This window comes from Papaver somniferum, chromosome 1 (genome assembly GCF_003573695.1).
Source record: "Papaver somniferum cultivar HN1 chromosome 1, ASM357369v1, whole genome shotgun sequence".
In the NCBI taxonomy this organism is placed as follows: Eukaryota; Viridiplantae; Streptophyta; class Magnoliopsida; order Ranunculales; family Papaveraceae; genus Papaver; species Papaver somniferum.
In genome coordinates, this window is record NC_039358.1 from 57811400 (window position 1) to 57821500 (window position 10101).

General features: G+C 37.5%; 1 protein-coding gene across 1 annotated transcript; it reads right to left on the reverse strand.

The window, feature by feature from the left end:
• Positions 1-4699: 4699 nt before the first annotated feature.
• Positions 4700-9244, reverse strand: LOC113287933 (probable LRR receptor-like serine/threonine-protein kinase At2g16250). The gene is made up of 4 exons (XM_026536825.1): positions 6687-9244; positions 6461-6589; positions 5801-5823; positions 4700-5433 (listed from the first exon to the last, which is right to left on the reverse strand). Exons 1-4 carry the CDS (start codon positions 8654-8656, stop codon positions 4820-4822), a joined length of 2736 nt encoding a protein of 911 aa, XP_026392610.1. The 5' UTR covers positions 8657-9244; the 3' UTR covers positions 4700-4819.
• Between the last annotated feature and the right edge of the window lie 857 nt (positions 9245-10101).

The window sequence follows — 10101 nt, forward strand, 5'->3', positions numbered from 1 at the left end:
TCTAGTTTCTCTCTCCATTTTTTCTTTTGTTTTTTCTGTTGATGCTCATGAAAACGATGAAGAAGGATGATAATTTTTTGGTTTTTCTTCTATGTAGCTATTGTTGATGTTGAAGATGATGATGAAGATGATGAAAACGACGGAGATTTTTGTGTTTATTCATCATTTGTTGCTGCTGCTGCTGTTGAAGAAGATGGAGATGAATAAGACATCGATGATTTTGTGTTTCTTTCTTCTCTGCTGCTGCTGATTTTGTTGAAGATGATGTAGACGATGAATACGATGAAGACTATGAATATTTTTATGTTATTTGGATGTATTTTTTTCATTTTGATGTTGAAGATCTTAATCTTGATTTTGTTGCTCGTGTTAAAGATGAAGTTCTGTTGCTGCTAAAAACGATGATGTTTACTGCTGCTGTTGAAAATGACGAAGATGATGCTACTGCAGTTCATTCCAGAAATGAACTCTGTTTTTTAGGTTTTTATATGGATTTCATTTCTGGAATGAACTCTGGTTTTTTAAGTTTTTATATGGAGTTCATTTCTGGAATGAACTGTGTTTTTTTAGGTTTTCTATGGAGTTCATTTCCGGAATGAACTCTGATTTTTTAGGTTATATGGAGTTCATTTCTGGAATGAACTCGGGTTTTTTTAGGTTTTTATATGGAGTTCATTTCTGGAATGAACTCTGGTTTTTTTAGGTTTTTATATGGAGTTCATTTCTGGAATGAACTCTGGTTTATATGTTTTCTGAAAAAATAAGTAGAAATTAACAGGAGTTTTCATTTTGACGAATGAACTGCTACAAGAAAATAAGTAAAAATTAACATGGAATGGTAATTTTGTTTGTCTGTTTTATATTTTTAAATTATTATGGACCAAACAGTAAAGGCATTTTCCCAAAGGACTAAACAGACATGGGACCACCTAAAAAGGGACCAAGCGATATTTTTCCCTTTTCAATACCCAATACACACAATTCAATATCATTGTCAATTTCTCCAAATTTTCTGCTTCCCTCCCCTAAGGTCAACCCATCTTCCTCTTCATCGTGACCGAAGCAGAACGGAACGGCTACTATCGTGGTTTGGGCTTGTCCTATTCGATTTTGATTTTCGAACCTAAAAAGAAACTACTACAGTGGTGCATTTGTGTTACCTGGAAGTAATTTTTAGGTACTAACAGTTCCATTATTAGTTTATGTATTCTATTCTTAGTTAACTTCTTCATTTAGTTTCTAGTCGGTTATCTTAAGCTTATACAAATAGGCAGAGTATGTTTAGAGTTTACATTACTTTTTAAGATCACAAGAAATTGCATTATTATTCTTTTTCTTATTATAACTTTTTTGTTCAAGTTTCAACACTCATCCTCGCAACTTTGTTTCTCTTTTCATCTTTCTAATCTCTTTATTTTCTTCATCTCTATCGTTCAAGATTACTATTATAATGTTGTTACAGAAAATGGCATATGCCTCCATCATTCAACAATACCTTGATATTTTTCACATCACTTCAATTAACAACGAACATGAAATTTATAACGCAAAACTCTATTACAGACTCTTTAAATGAGTTCAATGAAAGTTGATTAAATTTCAAGTTTTCCCTATGTACGCAAAAAATGGTTTTTTCTCTGTTCTAAATGGGAGAAGAGAATTTATATCAGTTAAAAGAAAATGATGGTTAGGATTCAATTGGTCCTGAATTTTGGATGACATCCATTCACTGTTCAAATTAAAGTTTCGACATAAACCATCATATTATGTTAATAATGCATTATGTTTAGTCTGCTCCGTAAAATCGCGATTATTCTTTTTTAAATTGAATATTAACCATCCATTTCCATCTTGTTTTACCAACTAAAATTTAGTATTTAGTACTTGTTCAGATTATGTTAATAATGCATTATGTTTAGTCTGCTCCTTAAAATCGCGATTATTCTTTTTTAAATTGAATATTAACCATCCATTTTCATATTGTTTTACCAATTAAAATTTAGTGTTTAGTACTTGTTGATGGTGGTTTTTAGTATAGGGGAAAACTGTAAAAGTCTGTCTACCTGACCCGGCATCAGAAATAGTAGACCTTGATATGTCTGCATTCCACAAGGAATTTGAAGAATATATCAAAATCTGATGAGTTCCTATACCTTTCTTAATATTTTATTGAAACTCAAGCTCCTAGATGAATTGTTCACTAATATAGAGCCTAATGAGTATTTAAGCTCCTAGCTGCATTATTCATTAATGCCGGAGCCTGCTGCATAATAAACTCCTAGCTGCATTATTCACTAATGCCGGAGGCTGCTGAGTATCTATTATATGATGTGTTCTTATCTGAACTCTCAATTTTGACATGATATGACGATTAATGTTCACTCTTAGCTGGGTGACATTAATTTCCCGAAGTGTCTAAATTGAGATATGCATGGAGGTACCTGATCAAAGTGCAAGTTGTGAGATGCGCTACTCGTAAGAGTAAAAAAATATTAATTATTTTGTGTTAGTATACAAAATATCTAAACTAATTGATTTTGCATCCGTTTGCAAAATTTCAAATTTTTGACCTAATATTTTCGATTTACAAAAATTAGGGTTTTGCCAAAAAATGGAGCCTACACGATATCTCAATTCCTATTCGTCGAGACTAAACCTAGGCAAGTCAGGTAACCATCCTATCCTTGAGCTAGTAGGAATAGAATCCTACCAAAAGTTGAAAAATAAGAAAAAGGGGAAACTGCAACAAGTAAAGGCAACAACAAAAAGGGGACGATCGCGCCACTTGGCCGGTCGATTTTCCCTAGCCGGCACCCCTCTTTACTGACCGGCCTTACCCCATGTTGTTGTCCGTCGGTCCCTCTTGCCAATTGACCAATCATATCGCTTCTAGCTTACCTGCAGCTACTCCAAATTGCTAGCCAAATTAGGCCAGTCGCGCCACTTCTTATATAAAAAAATAATTTAGACCATCCAAGTCAGTCGCGGAACGATCACGACCACACGATTTGGCCGGTCAATTTGACGGACTTGGCTACCTCCTGGCGCGACCAAACAAGTTCCATGGTACTCACTGACGGGCCCACTTTTATTTCATCCAATCAGAACTCTCATAGCCCGCAGGCAGCATTCACAATCGCTAGCCAAAGTAGGCTAGTCGAGCGGCTCCAAAAAGGATTTTAATCCCGTTAAGACCGCCCGTAGTAGTCTTAAATCAATCTCAGCCGTCCAACTAGCCGGCCAATTAGGTTCCATTTGGGACGACCAATAAGGTGCCATTGTGATCATCGGGTGTCCCTCTCCTATAAGGACCGATTGACTCGTCTTCAATCATCTCAACTAGCTCCTGGCAGCTGCTCAAAGTGGGTTGGTCAAGCTCCTTATAAAACCTTAAATAAATTCAACGACAATCAGCAAAAACCACAAATCATCTCAATCATCTAAGTTGACCAGCTGATTTGACCGGCTTAGATTTAATTTAAGCTAACCGATGAGGTGATATGATGACTACCGGTCATCCATATCCTATGAGGGCCAATCGCCTCGTCCCCAATCTACACGAACAGATCCTGGCAGCTGCCCAAAGATGACCAGTCACGTCCCTTTTAAGACCGTGAAGTCTGTGACCGACTCAAACCGGCTCCATACAACCATGCTTCATATGCATCGATTATTTTGAGTTGCTTACTTGAAAGCGATGCTTTACATGCATAGATTACAAACGATATTTTATAAGTATCGATGTTACAAATAATTTAATTATTTAACCTAAAAACACCATATGCTATTCTTTGAGCGCTGGCTCACAGAAAGTCTCATTCAACTTGACTTATCTCTTATGACCACCTGCCGCCAATCTTGCGCGTGATTGGTCGAAATAATTAGGTCTTGCCAGCAAGACCCACTTAGCAACTACCATAAAAGACTTGTTTCATTCTTCATGAAACTTGCTCTATATTTCCTACAAAAATACTCGAGACATCAAACATGTCACAACTGGGGGATGTTCATTAGGTTATTGGTCTGGCGGTTTACAACGTGCGGCGTGCAACATGCCCATTAAGAGAAAGTGCCTGGAGTAGCGGATAGGTGACAAGTAGAGGAGTAGTGGGAGTACGAACCGTCCAGTCTTCCCATAATTTTCTCCATTCACCCATGATCTCCACTACTTCACAACTCCCACTTCCAATAAGATCAATGTGTTCGACTATGGCTTGTATATATAGATTTTTCAATCTATTTCAATCAGGGACATTTTTTTTTTGGTTAGCAACGCAAGTATTCAGAAAACCATCTAGGATCTGCAACTTACACTTTGCAAGCCGGTTCTACATTCTGAACAAGTCATAAAAAACTACACTTTACAGAGTTCATCATTCTGATCTCAACACCTTCTCTGCTTCCCTCCCTAAGATCAACCCTTCTCCTTCATTTTGTGACCGAAGCAAGACTGGAACGGTCATTTCTTGGTTTAGACCAAGATTGTACAGATTGATCTCTCGAATCTAAAAGTACTCATGTGTAGTACATTTGTTTAAGGTTTAGATTCGTTTCTCATCGACACACCCAATTTAATATTTTCAACAGAATCAGTTTTTACCCTACTACTACAGTACTCAATTTCCATTCACTTAGAAAATAGTCTTGAATGGCCGATTCAAGACCATACTTCGACGCTTTTTCAATTTGATTATAGAAATGGAAAGAAAAAACAAGTAAATGTTACAATATACATTCCACAAGAAAAAGAGCAAACATGTGTGAGGCACTCAAATGGGGAGCCTGTCTTGTTTATTAACAAAAAATCATGAACTCCAATCTAGTTTACATTGGTTCTTTCTGTGGCAGGAAATTCAAAAGGTTCAGGATAGATATCCCTCGAGAACTTCTTGTTTGAAGACGAACGATCATACACATTGTATTGCACACTTCCTTGAGATCCAGCTGTGAAAGATTGTTTGAAGCTGTTGCCTTCTCTGTTGCCTCCTTGACTCGGAGTGGAAACGATATCTGACGAACTATCACGCCAACTACCAAATAAAGCTGCATTCCATGACCCCCTTGATGAAGCAGCTTTTATAAGCCTTGCAGAGTTAGAGTTATCTTCTCTCACCACTTTCAATGGGTTTTCCAAAGCTTGAAGGATATATCTCATCAAAGGACGTTTGGAAGGCTTAGGGTTAAGACAAGATCTAGCCACAACCGCCATAGCCCACACCTCCTCCAAGAGATCTTCATCTACAATGAGAGAAGGATCCACAATCTTGGTCACCAGTTCTCGCTCATATATACTGATGTAGGGCAGTGTTTGTTCCAACCACTCATTTGTGTTAGTATCACTTGATGCACTGATCCCCATCTTACCAGTTACCAGTTCAAGCAAAATCTTCCCAAAGCAGTAAACATCGTAAGCACAGGTTGCTGACGGTGAGCCTGGAAGCATTTTGAAACAAAAAGTAAGAAAAGCACAATGTAAATATATATACCGGAAAACAGTTGCGCAGTTATCACAAATTGACATATCCTAATCCTTGTGCATAACCATGTCTGAGTCTGCTGAGGGGTGTGGCTTCTTTTAGTCTTTCACAGTTACCAAGTCTGGGGGATTGGAATTTCATTTCTACATAGCCTAAAGAGAGCCTACTAAATTCAGCTCACTGCCTCTTTGCAGCATGGTGTCCTAGGTTTCCTCTCTTAAGCTTATCTCTGTAGTCTGTCTTAATTTTATTAGAAGGATCTACTTAACCAGTTAGCCAGGAAAGGAAATTACGATATTTCTTATGAATAGAAAGGTACATACTTGAGGCGCCCTGTTCAGAAGTCCTGCACATCATTAAGAAAACAGCTATGTTAGAATTATCACGATAAATATAAATGTAAGATATGAGTAACTTCAGCTTTGTGATTATAAAAGCATACATAAATTTGGTGCATGCATTACTCAGTGTTGGATAATCATCAAAAGAACAGCAAATTTATTTAAAGAAGTCCTAAATTTCTAGGTTACATTACTTCCATACTCTTGTCTTTTACATATGTCCATTTAGACCTGAGAGCTGAGAAGATCTGTATAGTTGCATAATTACATTTTAGCAACTGACTTGCGAAAGCAGTATGAGTGTTGTACCTTGTAAACTTGGACTAACATTGACATTTGTTAACTTCCTCTTATATTATCCTTAACATGCTTTTGGCCAAGGTTAAAGATAGACGTTTTGCTATGCTCCCTAGAATGTACTAGTAGCTTGTTTTGAGGTATCAAACAATTCTTGCAAGTCCAAAATTCAAAACAATATCTTCATATGCCAAATTAAAGTTTAGAAATTTAAAAAGATGAAGCCTAACCAGCAGCATTTCCATTTTTTAAAAACCAAAATTATCAGGAAGTGCCCAAAATGTTACCCTCCTGTGAGGCATATTCTGTACTATGAAATGACTGGTCGAGGAAATAAGTACTTACTGAGGCAGCCGCAGTAACCTGGAGATAACATTCTGCTGATTATCCCCTTCTTGTGTGCATATATCACTCAAGCTCCCGAGACGCACTTCAAATTTATCATCTAGAAGGATGCTGCTTGCTTGAACATCCCTGTAACCAGTAACAAAGATTTTCACATTTAAGAACCAACTAAAGAAACACATAACTAGTTAAAGTACTTTTAGGCAATAACTATTCCTTTGGGTACCTGTGAACTATAGGAAGGCTACATTCATGATGTAAGAAAGATAGACCCTCTGCCGCCCCTATTGCAATTTTCAGTCTCGTTATCCAATCAAGAGACTGCATACTGCCGTCTTCATTTTTCACATTTTTGTACAGTGAATTAGACAAGTCCCCATTTGGCATGTATTTGTAAACCAAAAGCTTCTCATGTTCATGATCTAAACAGTGTCCCAAGAATGGGACCAATCTGGTATGTGAAGCCCTGCTGAATAATTCCATCTCAATCATGTGTGAATCCTTCTTGGCCAAACGCACATCAATCTTCTTCACGACTACAGGAGAACCATTTTCCAGCACACCTCGAAAGAGTTCCCCAGAGTGTCCATGTTTGATGAGGTTCAAGTCACTAAACTCACCAGTTGCCTTTTGTAGCTCTGCATGTGTAAACTTCTCTCCCAAATTCGCGTAATCACTAGATACTCCTACAGCTGAAGGTGAGCCGCTTTCTGCACCTACAGGGGCAGGACTAACACCTCTCCCCCTTTGATCAGGAGCGCCCCTTCTGAATATGCATAGGCATAGTACCAGCAACCCAATCAAAACAAGAATAAAACCAAGACTTGCGAATACTCCCACCAATACATATCTGAGACGTTTATTGCTTTTCCTCGAACCCCCTGGTGTTGGCAAAGGTTGTTCTGTATTAGGTAGCCCAAAATTGTCGAATGTCAAGTTTTTAGAAGCATAAAACGATGAACAATCCTCCAATCTTTTCTGACTTTCCACCTTTTGAAGGCAATTCCCCTTGAGAGAAGAATTCCTATCGGCGCCTTCTGAAACCCTGCCTTGAAAATAATTATCAGTCATATCTGTAAAACTGAACCTCCTGAATTCAGAAGCTAAATTTCCATAAAACTGATTGTGTGAGAGGTTGAATACTGCAGTACTGGCATTAGCACTAGAACTCAGATTAGGTAGTACACCAGAAAAATCATTATAGGAGATGTCGAGGAGGCGTAATTCCGGTATTGACCACAACAAATCAGGAATGGAACCAGACAATGAGTTGTTCCTCAGGACCACAAACTGCAATTGAGTGAGGGTGGCAAACAAATTATCAGGCAATGAACCACTTAGAGCATTGTCTCCAACCATCATTTTCTGCAAACTCCTCAACCCTCTTAAATCCGACGGCAACGACCCAGACAAAGAATTGAACCCAATATCAAGGTCAACCAAGCTAGACAAATCTCCAAGCTGTGCAGGAATGGAAGAAGAGAACCCATTTCTAGACAGATTCAAAACTTGAAGATTTGGAAATGTGCCGAGGCTAGGAGGAATTGGTCCGGTGATAGAATTCGAAGAAATATCGAAAATTCTAAGATTCCCAATAGATTGAAATGAAGCTGGAATGAACCCGGTAAATGAATTTCGAGAAAGATCGAAAACCGAAAGACTTGATAACTGGCCCAAACTAGTTGGAATTATACCATTGAGATTGTTACCAGAGAGATTCAGAATAGTAAGATTGCCCAAATTTCCAAGAGAAGCAGGAATACTACCAGTTAAGGAACAAAACTGAAGATCAAGAACTCTTAAAGATAAAAGCTTTTCTCCAAACCAAGTCGGAATTGGTCCAGGCAGAGAAAACCCAGAAGCATTAAAAGTATCTAAAAATGTGAAATTTGTTAGAGCATCAACAGAGAATTGAGGATTTAAACGACCAACACGAGTTCTTCGAAGACCTGAAAGATTAATCCCAATGACTCTACTGCCATCTTCTATCCGACATGTAATTCCTTTCCATGAAGTACAAGGATCAACTTTTCTAGGCCATTCTTTAGCTCTCAAACCTAATGAAGACCTCAAACTAAACAACCCAGCTTGTTCAATGGTTGAACTTAGCTGACCAAATGCATATTGATCATGATGAAAAAGCATAAAACATACAACCACAACAAAACCCAGTATACCCCTCTGACCCATCATCATGATTCTACTCCAAATTTTATCTATTCATCATCATCATCATGCTTATAGAAAAATGAAAATTTCGAATTTTTTTCTTGGGAAAGAGTAAAAAAAAAAAAATGTTACCTTTCTAACAACAAGCCGCAGCTCTGAGATTCTGGGGTTTTGTAAAAATCTCTTGAATCCATATAGAGGTTTTTGTTTTGTTATCTTTGTTTTTCCTTAAAACAGTTAATCTCTGTCGGGATGATTGAAGAGAGGGAGACTAAAAAAATAAGAATTGAATAGTAGAGAGAGAAAGATGTGATGACTGGTAAGGGTTTGGTTTGGTGTGATTTATCAATCACTCTCTCTTCTCTTTAATTCTTTATATTCAAAGCTACTCTTGTTATTATTATTTGATTAAAGAATTTTTGATTGCTGTTGGTATTGTTTTGAACAACTGCTGCTATGCTGCCATTAATGAAAGAAGAAGAAGAATAGAGCTAAACATTGTGAGGTGCCTCTCTGTTTTTGTGTGTGCCACTAAGTTGAGTGCAACATATTCTGGGAAATCATAATTGGCTTCAGAAAATCAGTATTTAAGACCCGACACAAACAGTAGGCAATACTATAGGTCCTCCGTAATGTTTCCAACAATGTTTTTGCCATCATTCACAACTGTTCCACTCAAGAGCCGGGAACAATTATTACCAAAGACTAGTTACGGCTACTTTGAAATGAATGAACATTTCAAAAAGCAAACTTTTCTAAGATTCATCAATAAATTTTGATTAAAATTACTATTGCCCGTAGTAATTTGGCATTATCGATTTCGAATTTGGCATTATCGATTTCGAGATTACTGGATGACCAGTATCAACACTCAATAATTTTATCAGACTAACATCCTTGCAGATATTATGTTTCCTAATCGGCTTTTATGCTTGATTGATAGTCCAAGTAGTACTACTGGTATTATTGCCTAACTTTTGTGGGTGGGGCATGAACAGTGGTGTGGACTGAGGACTTGATCAGCAAAAACAGTGGCTCAATTGTTTAGAGCCCATTGTTGGGGTAGTGGGGGTTGACTTGTCATCTCGTTGACTTTAAAAAAGGCTACAATCCAAGTTTACATCCGCAAAGGAACGGGCAAAGGTGTTCATACCTACAAAACTAGTTTGACCCGGAAATACATTTTGTGTATGATGCAAGTGAAAAGTGACGCTTGTTTCACGTTTTGAATTGTATATTATGATCTGAACGAATCCCGATGGCACACGTCTCCGGCAATTATATGACCAAGCATATTTTTCTGGGTCTGAATAAATTTTAACGTGTTGCGCTGTGGAGAATATTACCGGTGCAAGTTTACTCTCTTGAAGGTGCAAGTTTACTTTGTGTGATCATGTATTCAAATTTCAAATACTTATGGTTATGGGACTGCATTTGATCTTGACAACAATAATGGGAATTAAGATAGATAA

Excerpts from the sequence above, each read along its gene's own strand:
- LOC113287933 (XM_026536825.1), bottom strand. The coding sequence starts at position 8,656 with ATGATGATGGGTCAGAGGGGTATACTGGGTTTTGTTGTGGTTGTATGT. Across the intron at positions 6,590-6,686 it reads AGCCTTCCTATAGTTCACAG|GGATGTTCAAGCAAGCAGCA; the intron begins GTACCCAAAGGA and ends TACTGGTTACAG. Across the intron at positions 5,434-5,800 it reads TTCTGAACAGGGCGCCTCAA|GCTCACCGTCAGCAACCTGT; the intron begins GTATGTACCTTT and ends AAATGCTTCCAG.